Here is a 20,575-nt window from a genome sequence, read left to right on the forward strand (position 1 = left end):
TGATATCTTTACGTGTTGAATCCTTTCTTTAAAATGAAAAGAAATACAATAAATAAATAATTATGTAGTAGGCAATTAATGTACTTTAATGTAATGGTTGTACTTGAATGACTGAAACACATTTTAAGCACGGCACTTTTAGGCTTTTGCCACTGGGTGGTGTAGGAGACAGTCATTTCTGCCTCAGCTCTTTGACGCACAGTTGAGTCAGTTGCCGCATTCGCTCGCTTCATTCCTTGCTCCACAACCATGCAGAGATTAGTATTTAATATATACAAATATATATATTTTTTTATTCAGTTAGTATTATGTTTTGTTCATTTCACTCTTTGTGAACCAGCACGGTTTTAAACACGAACTCATAATTCGTTTTTAATGGGACATAGTTTAAGTATGGCAGTCTGGATAAATCGATTAATTTATATTACTGGTGTGTATATAATAATTAAAATAAAAACATTAATAGAAAACATCTATACAGAGTCTACAAATAAATAAAATCGTGCTTTTAAGATTTGTTTTGTATTTATTTTGGCCATGACTTTTATTTTGACAAGGAAATTATTGGTTGTGCTAGTCTAGACGCTTCTGTACACCAAATTCGTCAGTACACGCTACGTCTAAAAGAATATTTAACTGTCAGGCTTATTATTGTCCTGCGTTTGACTATGTATCGTTTCTGAAGTTGAACGTCGCAAATCGGAGTATCATTGATGTCTCGTTTTAAAAGACGGGCATTTAAGCCTTTAACTGAAGTTGGAGTTTGACTCCATTGGTGTGTGCTGATTTTTTTTCCTCGGAGTAACGTTACGGTCAAATCCGTACTGCTTTGATCGAATGAGATCGTCTAGAATTCAGACAGCAGGATCGATCTAACTGTACTGGACAGAGACATGTGGAAGAGGGTCTCTCATGAACTCTTGGGTCTTCATGTGTATTTCAGGAGCAGGTTGTAGGTGTGTGTGTGGATTTTGGAATCTCGACCATGGGCTCTCTAAAAGCTTTGCAGGACTGGTGCAGGAACCAGTGTGAAAGTTACAGTAATGTGAACATTACAAACATGACTTCATCCTTCAGAGATGGACTGGCCTTCTGTGCCATCATCCACAGGCACAGACCTGATCTCATGTGAGCACTTTTTTGACACTTTATCTTTCATTTGTTTGCATTTCCCACTTCTTCTCTGAAGATAATATACCTCATAAAATGTCATCATCTCAGCGATCTTAATTCAGGACAGCTTTAATTTAAAGAAAAGCACTTTCCTTACAGGTTTCCATACATGATTATTGCAAATGTAGGTTGTGTTGTGCTATTTTTAGGTGTGACTTTAAGTAAACAGGAAGTGACACGCAGTTTGATTCACATTGGGAATATTTTAGCCCAAATGGACATTCAGTCATCATTTACAAAACCTTCATGCCAGTCCAATTTCTTTATCGATTGTACGATGGAAAGATATTATGATCATAATGAAGAATTTTAACAATTATACCCTGACCTTTACCTGGGTTAACTAGGCTTTCTTCAATAATGTGTCAAACCTATGTGTCAAACCTTTTTGTTTTCCCACTTCATGTTTTGCTGTCACAAAACACAAAGCCACAGAATTAATGACTTGTTCTAGATTCCTCAGGCTATCTGTCATTATCTGCTGGGTAGATCACGTGTTGTACTGTATGTAATGATGTGTTGAGCAAGTGGAGTCATGCTGGAGACACTCACACTCAGTCAGTCCTGAGTGTCACTCTGTTGAGTTCAAGAAAACTAGTCAGTATACTGAGGACATACAGAATCTTAATTGAAGTTTTGTTGTTCTAGTTTATACATTAATGCATACAGTTCATTTTAAGATAAGAAAAAAAATATATATGTGTGAATTGGGATCAGATTACACTCACAGTAACACACATGTACTGCTTAAATATAGATGGCTTTTTTAGATAAATCTTTGGGTTTTATGCAGTGAACTAGTGATTTATGAATAGACAGCAAATTAGAAAAGAACACACACTGAACTGATACAAAACTGATAAATACATTATTTTGATGGAAATAATGCCAATATAATATGATCTAAGTATCAATGGCAGTGATGCCTTGTGTGATTTTGTTAATTCTCTGATCTCTGATTCACTGACATTTGCCAAATTGCATATAAAATGAGATTCACAAAAGGCACACACACACACACACACACACACACACAAAACAAAATGATTTGTGTTACTTAATGGAGTGAATTGGCATCTATTCCCATATATAAAAAAAAAACATTGTGATTTGTGTGATGCATGACTCTGCACTTTTGATAATGCTAAACATACTTTCTTTTTCTAGAGATTTTGACACCCTCTCAAAAGAAAATGTATTTGAGAACAACCGTCTGGTGAGTATGACACAAACCACTGACCAAAAACAATTAAATATAGGGAGGGAATGATTATAATTTAGACTGTTAACATGTACTGTTAGGTAGAATCAACAGTTAACTGCTGTCATTTCTTAAATTGTCTTCTTTTTCAGTACTGCTCTTGAAACAGGAAGTGGTTGCAGCAAAACACCTATGTGCTTGTGTCAGACATAATAGTAATGCTCGCTTTTGTTAGTTGAGCTTAAATCGTAAATCACCATTTTTTTGTCTATTTGTGACTTTGCATAAACAGCAGTGTAAATGTGTGCACTGACTAAAGTTTGATTTTATATATCATTTATATATATGGTATATATAACTGGTTTTTGTACAGATGTCTGATTTTTATTGTGTACAGATTAATTATGTGTTTAAATGTTCATAAAATCATCTTAAATGTAAGTTGACTATAACTCCAAAATCTAAATGCCAAAATGTTAACTGTAAACTGTATAGCCCAGGGGTGGCAAACTTCAGCTCCAACCCTAGTTAAAACTCACCTGCCTGTAGCTTTCTAGTAACCTAGGATAAACATGTAGTTACACATGTATTTTTATGTATACCGGTAATCATTTTCTATTTTTAACTGTTTTAAATTCATTTTAAATCAATTTTTAAGTCAATTTATAAGTTTTTAAATTCCTTGTTTTATTATTATGATAATTTTGTATGATTATTTTACTTCCTTTTATGTAAAGCACTTTGAATTACCATTGGCTGCGTTAACACTTGGCATTAAAATGCGACCTGTATCCGGATGTTGTCCACATACACATTATCCGATCAGTGTGTTGTGGTCCAGAGGTAGTTGAGGACACATTGTGATCGGATCTCAGTGTAATGTAAACGCAATCCAGCCATGGTGTCTGCATTTGCAGGTCGACACCCCCTTTTTCCCAAACTGTCAGAAAGATACAGAACAACAGAGCAACAGAACTTGAATTCACACATATCTGAATTATCATGCACCAGAAGTTGTCGTGCCGCACCGCAGCAGTATGAGGCTATTTACACTGGACGGGACAAGACCGTTGCAAATCATTTGAACAGTACATCATAAACAGAACGAGGTAACAGTTTACTGTCTGGGATTTGTCTTATCGCGCCACACCACATTGTAGACAGCATCACTGTTTATAATGGCATCTATAGTATTTTGTCACGTTCCACTGCACCGCTCAAGTCCAGTGTAGGCACGGTGTAAGACTTACTTGAATATTGCATGGAAAAAAGAGATCCGATCGGTTATCCAGATAGAGATGTCACTTGATGTTGCCAAGTGTAAACGAGCTGTGTCCTGATTGACTGATGATCCATTCTGCTTGATGGGATCACGGTGATCGCATGTTAATGCCAAGTGTAAACACAGCCATTGTGTATAAAATGTGCTATATAAATAAACTTGCCTTGCCTAACCGTTCAGACCTTGATTAGCAAAACTCTGCAGGGCTGTGGCTCTCCAGGACCGACGTTCGCCACCCCTGGTATAGCCCATAGACTTGGTAGTTATATTTTTTATAACAATCATTTGGTTGTTATTATTGATAAAATAGATGTTGATCACTGTCATCTGCTTTTTTAAAAGCTTATGGTCAGCATCATGACGAAATACAAGATATTTTTATTTTTATTTCATTTTTAAAGGCGTTTGAGGTTGCTGAGAGTGAGTTGGATATACCAGCCCTGCTGGATCCAGAAGACATGGCGTCCATGAGTGTGCCTGACAGATTGAGCATCATCACTTATGTATCTCAGTATTACAACTACTTCACCAACAAATCTCACAGTAAGTATTGAGCACTGCAAATAGAAATGCTGACTTAAACTAACATTTTATTTACACACACACAGAGAGACAACTGCAATGCATTTAGGGCCTTTTTATAATCTCCCCCAATGGTTAGTAAATCAAAAACTTCCAGCACATTCTGTGTGAAGTATCAGTCACATACAAAGTACACTCATGAGCCAATCCATTAGGATTAAATTCATGTCCATTTTGTACAACTCTTAGTCGCAGATGTGAAATGACTACAGTGCTGCAGTGTTTTTTTCTGCAGTATATTTCTGTATGCAGTGAATGCATGTGATGTCACAGAACACTGCAAGTGTGACTGAAAGTGCAGATGATTGGCTGAGGTAATTTAACACTTGATTCATTTAGGCAGTCTCACATTGCAGTAAATAACGTATACTGGAAAAATGAGAAAAGAAGAGATCCAGTGAAAACAGAAAGAACTTGTTTTTTTTTTTGACACAATTTTTTTTTTAAACCTGATTTTGTTGATTAAGAATGATTCGGTTTGCACTACACCTCACAGTGGGTTGCAGTTTTAGGATTCATGGACTTTCATTGTTTAGCATGGTGGTTTGGACTGATTTACACTGTATGAACCATTGGGTGGTGCAAGTAAACAAACCAGTTTTGCTGTTTGAGCAAATTACTTGTCCAGATTTGTTTTTTTGATATTTAGGTTTATGAACCTATGTTTTTTAAAAAATAAAAAAAAAGTTTGTACTGCTATTTTAATGGTTTTTTTTTTTTTTTTTTTTTTTTTTGGTGTAATTGACAGTATGTCCCCTATGCTGTCAATAGAACTTGAATTGTATTGTATATTCTTGGAATTACATTCATTTAATGTAGAAAATGCTGGACACATGCTACTAAATTTTTTTTATCCTCTTTTTAGCTGTCTCCACAAACATAAAGAGCCCTGGTGGTCCTGGTCACATCAAACCAGCCATAAAGAGACCATTTGCTTCTCCAGAGGGCCGTGACACTCAGACTGAGGTAAAGAAGATAGCATTGTTTTTAAAAAACAGACGTTTTCTTGTTCTGATTATCTGGGAGGTTTTAGACCTAACAACAGTCTATATGTGCACAGAAAAATTCATACTTTAAACCACATTTAAGGATTTGCTGTTGCACCATGAGTGGAGTGGAATTTATTATTACAACACAAGATGGAGAGCAGTGAGATCTCATTTTGGCCTAATTCCATGTATTCAGAGCAAAATACTCTGCTGTTGCCATATTTTCTAATTAATTTATGAAATCAGCAGTCAGAGCCAAATCACATATTTGGTTTTTGGTAGATATTGTGAGCTGTCTGAGTTCAGAGGATTTTGCTTCTCTAGAAATGTTCCCCGTCCTCCTTATACCTCCCATTCACAGACAAAAAATCTCCTCCTTTTCTTTATTGTTTGCTTTGCATTTCTCTCCCTGACTATGTTTCTAGTCAACAAAATTGGTGGGTCAGTAAATGACATCAGTAAAATTAGTTTCTCAATGCATTATTTTTGACATAAGCATCTGTATTGTCATCCTGTGTTTTCAAAGTAATTTTTTCCATTTGCTTGTTGAAGAAATTTGTACCAATTTTCTAATGCCATAATGTTAAGTATGTATGTAGTTGGTCTTGTACACATATTTATACAGTCCAAAGTATTAACAAAGTCCAAAAAATATGAAATATGGTCCCAAATAAACATCAGTGGTTCTTAGCATTTTTTTCCTCTACCTTTCCATGTTTTTTTTACCTTCCATTCTCAACCTGGTTTTTGGTGCTACGTAGTCTGGTGCAGATAGCCAACCAAAACGCAGTACTCTGAGCAGCACCTGTTCAATCTGTGGAAAACATGTTCACCTGGTTCAGAGGATCCTTGTTGATGGCAAACTTTATCATCGGAACTGCTTCAGGTGACTGGTCAATTGCCTAGCATAACATCTGCATCTGTATTGTTCTATTATTAAGAGCTTAAAAATAATATTACTTATTATTCCCTCTGCTGTTATCACTGTTTTTGTGAGAATTTCTGATTTTCTATCAGATGTAGGGAGTGCAGCAGAACTTTACTGCCTGGATCTTACAAGTTCACAGAGGATCCTGGATCATTAGTTTGCACACACCACTTCACCAGATCTGCTTCAGATGCCAATCAGAATTGTCATTCAGATTTGAGTGATAAACTAGCCAAACTAACCTCAACAAGCCCAGAAGACCCAAACAATAGGAGTTTAGAATCTAAAGCATCACACAGCAATGCTGAGATCACCCCGGAGAGAAAAGAAGAGGAAATACCTGAAATAGATAAAGCATCAAGTAAGCTGCCAGATAGCAGATCAGAAGTCGAGACAGAGCACAGAGCGCCTTGTTCTTCTAGTCCACCAAATCCCTTTGATGAATCTGAAGAGGAGGATCAGGACACACAACAAGACCACAAGCCAGCTGCTGGTGGGGCCAATGGTGATGAGCCAACAACGTCAGTGAAGAGTACAGCAGCAGAGGGTCGACCTGTTCCAGCACCTAGACGGGTTTTTGAGCCCACCCCTGCTCCTCGCCCTGTCCCCAGACCACGCCCACCCAGACCCTCTGAAAGCCCTATTGTCAATGGTGAGCACTGATGCTGATCTCGTCTGCATTCATAACATTACACAGGCCATACTATTACATGTTGTTTACATGTATTTGTTAAATCTTTTTTTATTATTATTATTTGTTAATTGTGGCTCTAGGAGATTCTGACACTCAAATTTCTCAAGTTCCTGTGCCAAGAGAAAGATTGCACTCACCTGCAAGGTAAGATAATTGCTGGTGTCTTCTCTACTGTATCTCTTATTTTCCATTGTTCGTGTTTTTTCACATACACTACCTTTCAAATGTTTGGAATAATTAGGACATTTGATGTTGTTGAAAGAAGTCAAAAATACAGTAAAAACAGTAATATTGTGAAAATTATAGCAATTTGTCTTTTTTAGATTTTAATATATTTTGAAATGTAATTTATTCCTCTGAATTTTCAGCAGCCGTACCTTCACTGTTCAGTGTAACATGATCCTTCAGAAATCATTCTAATATGCTGATTTGGTGCTTAGTTATTAATAATGGTTCCTATTATTATCAGTGTTAAAAATAGTTTTTGCTGCTTTTAACATTTTTGTTGAATCTATGATAATTTTTTCAGGATTCAAAAGCACAGAATGTATTTGAAATAGAAATCTTTTGTAAAATTGTAAATGTCTTTACTGTCACTTTTGATCAATTTAATGTACCTTTGCTAAATAAAAGCATGTATTTTTTCTTTTTTAAATTTTTATCTTAACATTGATAAGAAGAAGAAATGTTTCTTGAGCATTAAATCAACTTGCTAAATTAATTTTTGTAATGCTGAAGCAGGGGCGGAGCTACGGGTGGGCCTGGGTGGACCTAAAAATGTAAATATATTAAAACAGAAAACGTTAGGTTACTGACGTAACCCCGGTTCTCTGATAACATGAGTGAGGTATCTCACTATGGGACCGCCTCAGGGCGTGGCCGATCGCGGAAGCACCTATATCACCACGTCTGCCAACCATGGCAGACCAATCGCTGCAGCGATCAGGGAGTCCAGCCTCCCTGTATATAAACCGCAGCTACCTGCCATTTCGTCATTCTCCACATATCTCTTCTCCGTGCAGGATAGGCAAGGAGGGCAATGTTTGTGAGATACCTCACTCATGTTATCAGAGAACCGGGGTTACGTCAGTAACCTAACGTTCTCTTTCTAACATTCGTTCAGTATCTCACTATGGGATATAGACAACTCCCGTATTGCCGATATGCTGACGAAGCAGACTAAGAAAGGCTGTATAATTATCTGAATCATAGCTCCCGATGGAGGTGGAAACAGAATAATATGAGGAACTCGTCCTTTAGTAAAATTGCATTATACAACCTGACTACTCACTCCCAGAACTGAACTGTCACATCCAGTCTATAGAAACGAGCAAATGTGTGCGGAGAAGACCAGCTGGTGCCGCGCAAATCTCCTGAATAGAGATGCCTCTAAACAGGGCCCAGGAAGTAGCCATGCCTCTAGTAGAGTGTGCTCGTAGTCCTCTTGGGGGCTCCAAATTCGAATTATTGTAACATAATACTATAGCCTCCACCACCCAATGAGAAAGGCGTTGACGGGAGATAGGTCCTCCTCTGTAAGAGTCAGCCCAAGAGACAAACAGCTGATTGCTCTTACGAATTGTATGTGTTCTCTGAACATACATATGCAGAGTACGAACAGGACATAAACTGTGTAACCTCTCCTCCTCTGGGGATGCAAAGGGTGGAGGATGAAAAGCTAGCAGGTCCACTGATTGAACTGCACCAGCGTGATCAAACACTTTGGGTACGAATGCCGGGTTAGTTCTAAAAGTGACTTTTTGAACACCCGGAGCGAACATCATACATGAGGAGTGAACTGATAAAGCTTGTATTTCACTCACCCTTTTTGCTGTAGTGAGAGCGAGTAACAGAGCCATCTTTAGAGCTAGTAGCTTCAAGGCAATTTTATCAATGGGCTCAAAAGGGGCTTTTGAGAGCGCGTTCAGAACCACGGACAGGTCCCAAGGCGGGACCAGCGGCTTCGACACTGGGTGTAACCGACGTGCACCTCTCATAAATCAACAGACGAGAGGGCGCTGGCCAATAGTACCCGAGTTAATACCCACATGACATGCCGAGATAGCGGACAGATAAACCTTAACCGTAGAAAAGGCTCTGCCCTTATCTAGAAGGTCCTGTAAAAAAAAAAAACAGCACATCCGAAACTGAACTGTCACGGAGCAACCCCGTGATCATAAATGGACTGTATGCACGTACACCATATCTAGCACACACACATACACTGCACGCATCATTAACATGGTCTGTTTGCCGGCACTGACATCATGTATACACAGACCTGTATAATGCCTGTGGGTATTCGAATGTATTGTGTATTATGTGTTTAAGATATGTGAGGGTACGATGCAAACTGTGACATGAACACAGGAAAGGAACTATGTCCCTATCTGCGCACCAACCCTCAAACACCCTCCATTTGAGATTATATAAAGAGCGCGTTGAGGCAGCCCTCGCGTTCTGAATTGTCTCAATCACTTTCGGAGGTAACCCAGTTGCATTCAGATTTAGCCTCTCACGGGCCAGGCCCAGAGAGCTAGTTTCTGAGGGGAGGGGTGAAATATTTCCCCCCCGTGCTTGTGAGAGGAGATCCCTGCGCGCTGGTAACGGGCATGGCTGGTCGTAGAGCAGTTGCGCAATCTCCGCAACCCAAAGTCTCCCCGGCCAGTATGGCGCGATCAGAATCATTACATGCTTTCGTTCCCGAACCCTTCGTAGTGTCGGCTCGATCAGGCTCAACGGAGGGAAAGCGTAAAGTAATACGTCTGGCCACTCGTGTGCTAGAGCATCCACACCAAACGGTGCATCGTTGCCCACCAGAGAGAAGAAAAGGGGACATTGCGCGTCTTCGCGCGATGCGAAGATATCTACGGCGGCCTGGCCGAATCTCTGCCACACCATGAGCATAACTTGGGGGTGGAGTCTCCCCTCCCCGTACAGAGGATTCCCTCTGGACAGTTAATCCGCTCCCCTGTTCATTATTCCTGGAACATGCGTCGCGTGTAGTGACAGGAGGTTCTTGCTGCTCCACATAATCAGTTCTTTCACTAACAAGTGACGCTTGTGAGAACGCACTCCTCCCTGTCGGTTTATGAAGGCTATCACCGTTGTATTGTCTGTCCTGACCAATACATGATGATTCTTGAGAAAATGCACAAAATGTCTCAGAGCTAGTGACACTGTCATTAGTTCTAGAAAATGTATGTGCTTCTCTCTCAGTGTCGGAGACCAAACTCCCCTCACTGTTCTGCCCTGGAACACTGCCCCCCAGCCTGTGAGAGATGCATCTGTTGTCACCACTTCTCTCAATAGTACAGGGCCCAGAGGACATCCTGTCCTGAGAAAAGACGGGGCTCTCCAGTGACAGAGAGTGCTCTTGCATTCTGGTGAGACGCGCACTCTGCGGCTGAGACGGCTCATGGGGCGAATGCCCTGTGACGCTGTCCAGTTCTGAAAATCCCTCATTCTCAGCAGTCCCAGGGGAACCACTGACACTGTTGAGGCCATCAGACCCAGTAGTCGAAGACACATTCCGAAAAAGACTAAACTCCCTCGCTGAAAGAGGGAGAGGCAGGTGAGAAATGTTTTGATGCGCTCTTCTGATAGGAACGCTCAAAACCTCACTGAATTCAACCTGAGACCCAAGTAGACTATTTCCTGTGAAGGAATTAGACAACTCTTTGTTTGGTTTATCTTGAAACCTAGTCTCTCCAGATGCATCACTAGTGTGTGTGTATCGCTCTCTGCTTGATGCGGAGACGGCGCACAGATGAGCAGATCGTCCAGATATGATGAAACTCTGACTCCTCCGTTTCTTAACGCTGTCAGAGCTGCTTCCACACATTTGGTAAATACCCTGGGTGCCAAAGCCATGCCAAAGGGGGTCCTCATATACTCGTATGCTGTTCCCTGATAAGCGAACCTCAGATATTTCCTGTGAGCAGGAAAAATATCTGTGTGAAAATATGCGTCCTGGAGGTCCACTGAGGTGAACCAATCCCCTTGACGAATACTTTGGCACAAAGTTCTGAGCAAAAGCATTTTGAATTTGTATTTTCTGAGGTGTTTGTTGAGGACCCGTAAATCTAAAATGGGACGGAGACCTCCCCCTAGTTTGGGAATCACAAAATAACGGGAGTAGAAGCCCGTCTGGCTTTCCTCCATTGGAATCATTCTTATCACTCCTTTTCTCATTAAAGAGGATATTTCTTCCTCTAAAACCTGAGCTGCTTCCCCTTGGGCCACTGAAATTACCACTCCATTGAACACAGGAGTTTTTTACAGCGAATTGAAGTCTGTATCCTCTGTCTATCGTGGTTAAAACCCAGGGATGAACTGCACATGCGCGCCAGTTCTCCGCTTGAGCAGCGAGTGAGCCCTTCCCGGCTTCGCTCACTAGCGGTGCTGTGGCACCCTCTAGTGGCGAAGGGGGGAAATAACGATCCGTTGAAGGAGTTATATTCGTTATTCTTTGTGATTGTTTTACTTTTTTGTGATATCTTTTTATTTTTATCCCACTCTGTGCCCTCAGCCCTTGCCTTGGGTGCAACAGAGAAAACTTTATTTTAAACTCTTACGAACTTTTGTTTTTCCTCCCTCAGAACAAACCTCGTAAGTGGAGGGAGAGACAATTCTTTGGGGGGCGCCAGGGGAACATGGGCCATTTTCCTGCGAGCAGTGGTCTTTGAACTGGCCACACGAACACTTTGCACACTTAAATTCCATCTCTGTTTCCCCGTGGGAGGAAGAAAGGAATCGTTTTGAAGGGATGGGACAGAGAAACCCTGAGTGCTGTCTCCAAACCCTTCTTGTTGCCAAACTTATGTCTCAGGTCGACCGCCTCTTTTTGTTCCCCTGAGGGGGGGGCGACCGGTGTTTCGCTGTTGCGGCTGCGAACGATTGTTTCAGTTTCACGAAACCAGGCTTTGACGGAGGCCCCGCGCTTCCCGGCTGTTGTGGCAGAGCAGGACGGGAAGGTTGATAATCCGAATGACCTCCTCTACCTGAAGGCCTGAAATTCGGGCGGCTTGGGTGATAAGGACGAGCTGCCGGCTTTCTGGGGAGACAGACCTCGAAAGCTACTCCCTCTTTTTTCCACAGGTCACATTGCTGACGCATAGCTGTTACCGTTGCGCCAAACATGGCCTTTGGATCGATAGGGGCATCCAAATACTCCACTTTTTCTTTGTCAGAGAGGCCTGACAAACCCAGTCATAGCGATCTCTCTCTCCCACAACCGTTAAGCCCATACTCCGACCGCAGCTTTGAACTGCTCCGCGGGACGTGCGCAGATTTAAATCTGGGTTGGGAGAACCGGAGTCCAGCTGATTCCCCATCTCCTCTAATAACTCCGCTTGATAGGCTGTAAGGAGGGATGTTGCGTTCAAAGCACGTACGGCCAGTGCAGAAGATTTATAAATCATTTTGAAAAACGGAGGCGGCAAAGCGCTCTGTTTTCCCTGGCAACGAGGCCCCAGTTGAAGAGAGCGCTGCCCTGCGGTTCGGATTCAAATGATTCGCCACAGATGATTCTACAGGGGGAGGATCTGCCATCCCCAAATCCTCCATTCCCTGGACATCTAGCCTCGAGAAGCCCTTAACAGGTACTTGGTGGGAAAAAGGCTTATCCCAAAACCTCTTCATTTCAGCCACACAAGCCGGGATGGCTGGAATAAACTGCCTCGCTGGAGGGAGACGTGATGGAAGTCTCTTTCCGTCATACAAGTCTCTTTCAGCTCCTTTATCTGCTGGTTGGGATGGCCAGTCGATTGACAGTCTAGCCGTGGCCCTGCGACAGACCTCAAGAAGATCTGTATCTGTCTGCACAGGGGAGGGTGAGCTCTCATCCTGTGCACTCGGCGGACGCGACTGCATCGGGGGAAGAATAGCATCTTCATCGTCGTCATCCTCGTCCTTCGAGGATGGTCGACAACACTTCGTCATCGTCATCTTCCTCTCCCGCTAATGGATTTTCAAACAGGAAAACACCTTCTCCATCATCTCACCCCAGGAGCTGGAGGCCTGTGGACAATCCATCGGTTCCTCTCTGGGTTGAGCAGAGAGGCATGGGTCCGACTTCCCAGCTACTGCAACGCGAAGCCTTCGCTCTCGGGTTTTGACGGGTTTTGAGAACGTTGCACAGTGGGGACAGCCCTCGGGGTTGAACAGCGCTGCCTGAGAGTGTTTAGCACCCAAGCAGGAGATGCAGAGACCGTGTGAATCTTTCGCAGAAATCCACATTCCGCACGCACACGGATGAGGAGGACGGCCCTTTCCTCCGGGGCTCTCCGGCTCTTTTGCAGCGGCCATGAAGCCTGCATTCTGAAGCCCGAGAGCGAGAATGATGAAATGGCAGGTAGCTGCGGTTTATATACAGGGAGGCAGGACTCCCTGATCGCTGCAGTGATTGGTCTGCCATGGTTGGCAGACGTGGTGTTATAGGTGCTTCCGTGATCGGCCACGCCCTGAGGCGGTCCCATAGTGAGATACTGAACGAATGTTAGAAAGAGAACAGTTATTTTAAATAGTGATGACATTTCAAGTTATTACTGTTTTTACTGTAATTTTCATGAAATAAATCCAGCCTTGGTGAACATAAGAGATTTTGGTAACACTTTATTTTAAGGTGTCCTTGTTACACATATTACATGTTTTTACTATTATAATAACAATTTATTATGCATAATTACATGCAAGTAACCCTAAGCTAACCCCTAATCCTAACCCTAACCATATAGTAAGTACATGTAGTTAATTAATATTACTCGGTGCTTAAATGTATAATTACACTGTAACAAGGACACCTTAAAATAAAGTATAACAGATTTTTTTTTTCCAAAAAACATAACTCTCAAGATATATCTTAACTTTTAATCAGACGTGGATCTCTTTGTGAGTTCTTCTCAGTGGTTGTAATGTATTCCTTTCCCAGCTCTAACAAGGCCAATGACACCCCTAAACCAAAAGACCCACCCTGGCTGGCTCTTGTCCATTCAGAAACCAAGAAGAAACCAGCACCTCGCCCACCCACAGGTATAGCCATACCTCCCTGCACTGGTTCATCTCCTTCTCGCAAGGAGGAGGAATCAAGACCATCCTCTCCTCCAAATCCCTTTGATGATCAGGAAGAGGAGCCAGAAATGGCTCCTGAAGATCCTCCTGGTCCTGTGGTGGCTAGTCACCCTTGGTATGGGATTACCCAGGGTGAAATCACAGCTGGGGACACAAGAAGACAAAGTCCTGCCCCTTCTGAAAGTCCTGTAAGTGTCCGAAGGAAGAAGCGACCAGCACCCAAAGCTCCGAATTCTTCTCTGTCAGGTTAGTTGCTTACCGTGTCTAATACACTGATTGCTGATGAAGACTGAATTTGAATTGTCCAACATAATATTCAAAGGTGCCCCCACTACCATTACTGAATACAGTACTTCCTATATTTTTGCTGTATGTGCATATTCAGATGTGTTTTATTTAACAGAAACTGGGAGTATTTATATATCAAATTATTGAGTTGTAAAAATAGAAAATCATTAAATTATGCAGCCACACTAGTAGAAACATATTTCATTTTCATTTAGAGTTATAATATTTTAATATATTAATAATAATAATTTATTAAGCCCTCTCGAATGTTTAAGGCTCCATGGTTGTTACACTGTATTGTAGTTGTGTAACTACTCACATGTCTGTATTTTTGTTATATTTTTTTTTCCTGGGTTGTCTCTTTCCTGCTGTTCTTTAGCTTTTCCTTCATCTCAGACTTCCTCTCCTGCTTCTTCTTTAGCTCTGAGCACAGAGAGCCTGTCCTCCTCTTCCTCAGACCACAGTGCAGTCCCCCAGCAACCTGCTGCTAATGAACAGGACCATTTGTTTACCAAGAGTGTGTCTGAACCATCAATCAACGTTCCTGCACTGTCCCAAAAAAAAAAGCTTCAACCTCACTCTTCTCCAAACCTGCCTCCTCCACCACCACCTACCAATACCAACTCAGCACCAGCTACTCCTCAAACCAACCGCAGTGTGAGACCACCACTGTTCCCCTCTTCACAGACACCCAGCACTCCAGGCAAGGTTAGATTTACTGTCAAGATCACACTGCTGTTCAAAAGTTCTGAATCAGTCAAGACATATTTAAGGTATGTTGTGTTGTCTGTTCTGTTCACCAACAAAGTATCTACTTGATCAAAAATAGTCAAAAATTATTTTAATTAAATTAACTTTAAATAAAATTTAAAAATGGTAAATCATTCCACTTATACCACAGTTACCAAATCAAAACATTCTTTATCCTAAAAAATGTAGCTCTTGTCCAAACTTTTATTACTAATTATTTCTAATTCAAAAGTGGTACTTTAGGACTAGTAACTGATACTTGGCATGTTTTATGCAGTTATTGGACTATGGCAAAGAAAGGAAGTGTAATTACCTTTGTGGGGACACTTCATTTACAGCGATATCGTTGACTTGATTGCAAATTATTGCACAGATACCATTTAAACTGAACTGAGCTGCATGATGACATCAATGACTTCAATGATGAACTGCCTTTAACTATCATTTTGCATTATTGACACACTGTTTTCCTAATTAATGTTGTTCAGTTGCTTTGACGCAATCTTTTTTGTTTAAAGCGCTATATAAATAAAGATGACTTGACTTGACTTGTAATTACATACCTAAAGTGTTGGGCAGTAATGACACTTTCCAACTGCCTTTAGTAGCAAAATATTTAAAGGGGTCATGACATGGAGAATCAAAATATGTATATGTACACATAAAAGAGGTTACTCTACTATAAAAACATACTGCAAGTTTCTTTTTTTTTTTTTAAATATTGGACCTTTATTTCTGCAAGAACTTCTCAAACTGCAGTTCATGAATTAAAAGGGCAGCAATAACATCAAGGGTGTTTGTGAGAGATTTCATTTAAAGTTTCCACATCTTTGTTCCAGGAAATCCTCCTGAGTCCAGGAGCTTTCTTTTGTTAATTTCTTTGTTTAGTATCTTTGATTAATGCTCTCTCATCACTGTCATCTTCAGCGCACTTGTAAAGAGAATCCATTTAATCGAAAGACAACCACCTCTGTCAGCTCTTCTGTATCCAGACCCCCAAAAGGGCCCCGTCCTGCACGACCTCCTGCTCCTGGACATGGATTTCCTCTCATTAAGCGAAAAGTGAGGCACAGAAACAACCTCTTGATGCTGGCAGATTTTATCTTCTTTTTTTTTTTTTTAAATCATGAATATGGTTGTATTTTGATTGTTTTTAGAAAGGAACTGTAACTATGGCACATTCATTGTCTTAATGTAATGTCTCACATGAAAAGTAGTAACATGATTTGAAAATGTTATTAGTCTGTATACAAGTTTAGAAAGTAGTTTGGTTGTAACCATTCAACATTATCATCAGACATTTGTCTGTTACCACCCATATATTAGTGAGAGCATGCTTATAATTTCTTTTCCTGTCATCGTATTTGGTAGGTACAGTCAGACCAGTATATCCCAGTTGAAGACATCCATGTAGAGATGAGTGATCTGGAGAAACGGCTGGATGAATTAGAGCATAGAGGGGTGGATCTGGAGAAGAGCTTAAGAGAATGTTCAAATGGTAAGAGAACTGCATGCTACAGAAGAACTGTCAAGATTGGCTGTGCTGATGAGATATTAATTAGTCAGGGATCAGATTTTTCCACAAGTAGCTCATGATCCAATGTCCTGGAGTGGCTTGATTTACAGTAAATGCTGTTTCACACAAACGCCTTGTCTGCAAACACAGCGAGTTTGGCTTGCTTACGTTTACATTTAGTCATTTAGCAGACGCTTTTATCCAAAGCGACTTACAAATGAGGACAATGGAAGCAATCAAAATCAGCAGAAGAGCAATAATATGCAAGTGCTGTAACAAGTATCAGTAAGCTTAATGCAGTATACGTAGCAGGGTTTTTTAAATCATATAATAAAAAAAATAAATAAAACAAAAAGATTAGAATAGGAAAAGAATAGAGCAAACTAGTGGTAGAGGCCTTTTTTGCTTTTGTTAATTGTATAATAAATAATAAATAAAAAAGAAAACAAATAGATAGAGTACTAAAAGATTAGAAAAGCTAGTGTTAGTTTCTTTTTTATATATAACCAGTTATAGCTCACTTATACATAAATATTGTCATTTTACTTTTGTTCTGTAAAATTTAATTATTAAATTAATCTTAATTTTTCTTTATTGATTTGTTTGTTTTTTATCATTTAAATAATAAAATAAAATACATTTTTAATAATGATCATTAAAATTATTATTATTGTGTAGCTATATTAAATGGTGAAAAAATGGCGTTTCCTTTGTTTTTAGTAAAATAGTTTGTTGGTGTTATTACCATCTTTTAACTTGTGCACAGTAATTTCACTCAGCCAGGTAAACTAAAGTTTTCTTACTTTTGGCTCAGCAGATCATGTAGTTTACAGAGGTTGATTAATCTGAGACTGACCAGTTCATAAAAAAAAACTTTCATTAAAAAAGACTCTGTTCTAACAGACTGTCCCATTTCTGATTAGAACAGAGCAATGTGTGTGATCTTGGGCATGGCTGCTTTTGAATTACTGGATTGAGTGACTCTGTGTTTTGTCATTTTAGATGATGAGGAGGAACATCTACTTGTTGACTGGTTCACTCTGATTCATGAAAAGCACTTACTGGTACGGAGAGAGGCTGAACTGGTCTACACGTAAGTGCACTATTAGCATACGTTTGAAATCTGTAACAACTACATTGACATTGGCCCCCATTGTGTATGGTATGGTATCCATTTGCAACCTCTCCAAAAAAAACATATGATGCAAAACAATCTCAAACTTACATTTATAGCTGAATAATACGTATCATTAAAAAATGTTGGAACATCAATTAAATGACACTAAAAATGTTCACAGCTAGTCCTAGAGAGAAGGGTGAGACTCTCTTTACTTTATTTGCACACCCTAGATGAATTAGGAGATTGAGTTTGCATGGTTTTTTTTACAGTTTACATGTTAGGCTCTTCTGTTATTTATTTATTTATTTTGTAATCCTTTCAAATGTTCTGTTTCAAGTGTATCTATCAGTATATCTGTTCAATGAAGTTTCAGCTTAGGCTTGTTTTACATATAATGCATAAGTTGTCACCTTAGACACACAATGCATGAGCGTCAAGTGGACGTTTTAATTTTTGGCACCATTATTAATAGATTACAGCATCCAATACCAAAGCAGTAGTATGCGTTTAAGTTTCGGCAGTCACTCAGAATCTCTGACTGCTCTAGAAAATAAAAATGCCATGAGACTGGAAAAGACAAGAAAGCAAATAAAAAAACTTTGAACTTTGAATGTACACAACTGAAGCAACCAACATTCTGCTGGTTGGAGATTTATAAAAACCATTATAAAGTGAATTTGATCCTCATCCTTGTGTACATAAGATTCCACAACAACCAAGTTTCAAATAGTTATGTACTTGCATAATACTTTCTTTAAAAAAAAAAAATTAATGTATAATTTTTATCCAGCCACACTGGTGCCAGATTGCTGCCCACAATTTGGGAAACCACTGCCATAGCAGGGTGCTACAGTAAACAGTCAGGCTCTTGCCAGTTCCTGTTCATTGTGCAGTCAGTATAATAATATACAGTATGTTAACCTGATATTTTCAGGATCTCTGCACAGAACAGTGGAGGTCAGTTGGGTTAAAGTTAAATATAAAACCGGAATAAATCTGTCTGATTATTGTCTGGATTTTAGAGCCAAGCAGCAGAACCTGGAGGAGAGGCAGGCTGATGTAGAATATGAGCTTAGATGTTTACTTAACAAGCCAGGTATGAAACAACACAAAAGCCTTTTCTTTTGACTAAATCCTCTTCCTTTCTTTTAAATAACAGCCATTTTTATTCCATCTTTTCTTTATAACTCTCTCCCAATTGCTTACATCTCTGATAGAGAAAGAATGGACAGCTGAAGACAAAGACAGGGAAAAGCAATTGATGGCAGAACTTGTCACGATAATTGAGCAGAGGAACCAGATTGTTAACAGCATAGATCTGGACAGACAGAGGTAATCACTCAATGCAAATGCACTCTGATTCAGAGCTTGAGTGTTTCTGCTAAAATGGGTTTCTGTAAATTTAATGTGAAATAGAAAGTAATTTTGTCATTAGTATCAAGTTTAGATTCTGTTTTTGAAGAGTTCATCAATTTCTTTTTTAGGGAGGAGGAGGAAGACAAACTAGTAGCTGCTATGCTAAAGAAAAAAGGTCAGTGTTATTTCTCTTTTCACTGAATCTCTCACTTTACATCTCATTCATGCTTTGATTCTTGAATTTCTTTGTAGAGTTTCATGGACAGGGTGAGCAGAAGAAGAAAGCAGGGAAGTTTAAGCCCATGAAGGTTTTGAAGAGATTGAGCACCAAGAATGAAGGAGTGAAGGACAGCAGTCCCCGAAAAGAGAACAGCTGAAGAGTAAACTTACTGGAGAAAAAAGAAAGAAACAAACAAACAAAAAAAGATATACTAAAAAGATTTAGTAAATGCTTTTTAAGTCTAATTAACGCTTTTGAATATATTGCTATAAAACAGAGCCAGTTGAGTTAAATTTGCCTTTGAGGTAGTAGCAGCTTAACTGATATACTGCACTACTGCAGTACATAAAAGTAAAAAAGTAACACTGTCTTGGTCAGATATGAAAAAAAAAAATCTTGCCAAATATATAATCTTATATTGATTCCTACATTTTGAAGTAAAAGAAAAGAGTTTTTGACTAAATTTTAACACAGACCTTTCTTTAAACTCATCGTTAGTCATAGGGAGAGCTCAACAGGAGGCCCATTAAATGGTATGACATTTATTTTTGCCAAACTTAATTTAAACTTGTTCTTTTAATTTATATTTTTTTATAAATGGCATGGATGTACTGCAACTTGTGTTTCTGCTCACACTGAAGAGTGAACAAAAAAACAAAAAACACTTTTAGTGAATCTTTTCAGGCCACATTCAGCCCTTTCATTTTATTAAATAAGCATTGTGAATTTTATTTTATTTTATTTTATTTTATTAAAGAAGCAGAATGAATTACCAATATTGCAGTCTATAATATTGCTAAGAGAATAAGTGAAAAGCATTTCCATCTCATGAATGCTTTGTGATTTTTTTTTTGGGGTAACAGGGATTTGGTGTTTTTTGTCTGCCTGGATTTGGTTGCACCAGCTGTGCTTAATTAAAAAAAAAGAAGACGAAGAAGCCTGGTTTAAAATGGCAATTGAGTTACAGTTTACGCAGTATTAAATATTCGAAAATTGCACCATTAAACTTGGTTCAAACATGACTGTGAACATATAGATAGAATATACTCTGAATAATGATGGAAGCCTCCGACCACATAGCAAATTTTTAAACTGCATCAATAAGCTCATGTTTTACCTGACAGAATACAGTGCTTTAGACATGTTTGTTTGTGTTGACATTTACATTTGTTTACTTTAAAAAAAAAAAAAGAATGTTATGTGATTAACTGACTTGCAGCGCTCCAGCACTTAACCAGATCTAAACAGCACACCTGTGTCCATCGCTTTGTGCCAAAAAGAAAAAAAGTATTGCCTCAGTATTTATTTTTTTTGCTCCTTATTTTGTCATTTACAGTGTTACTTACAATGTTATTTACAGAATAGTTTTAGAAACATAATTTTAGCATTAGTTACATGAGGCAAA

General features: G+C 39.5%; 1 protein-coding gene across 3 annotated transcripts; it reads left to right on the forward strand.

Annotated features, from left to right (window-relative positions):
* Positions 1–554: 554 nt before the first annotated feature.
* Positions 555–20,514, forward strand: LOC109052409 (MICAL-like protein 1). 3 transcript variants are annotated; one of them, XM_042725749.1, is made up of 16 exons: positions 555–1,128; positions 2,341–2,389; positions 4,058–4,199; positions 5,104–5,204; positions 5,989–6,113; positions 6,245–6,807; positions 6,930–6,993; positions 13,781–14,166; positions 14,588–14,916; positions 15,886–16,020; positions 16,330–16,456; positions 17,477–17,567; positions 18,617–18,690; positions 18,812–18,926; positions 19,079–19,125; positions 19,203–20,514. In XM_042725749.1, exons 1-16 carry the CDS (start codon positions 986–988, stop codon positions 19,325–19,327), a joined length of 2,616 nt encoding a protein of 871 aa, XP_042581683.1. In that variant the 5' UTR covers positions 555–985; the 3' UTR covers positions 19,328–20,514. The 3 variants fall into 3 exon arrangements, with proteins under 3 accessions (XP_042581683.1, XP_042581684.1, XP_042581685.1); XM_042725750.1 differs by having other exon boundaries at positions 14,630–14,916; XM_042725751.1 differs by lacking the exons at positions 555–1,128; positions 2,341–2,389 and adding an exon at positions 3,108–3,915.
* Positions 20,515–20,575: the final 61 nt, after the last annotated feature.

Source organism: Cyprinus carpio, chromosome B6, assembly GCF_018340385.1.
Source record: "Cyprinus carpio isolate SPL01 chromosome B6, ASM1834038v1, whole genome shotgun sequence".
Classification (NCBI taxonomy): Eukaryota; Metazoa; Chordata; class Actinopteri; order Cypriniformes; family Cyprinidae; genus Cyprinus; species Cyprinus carpio.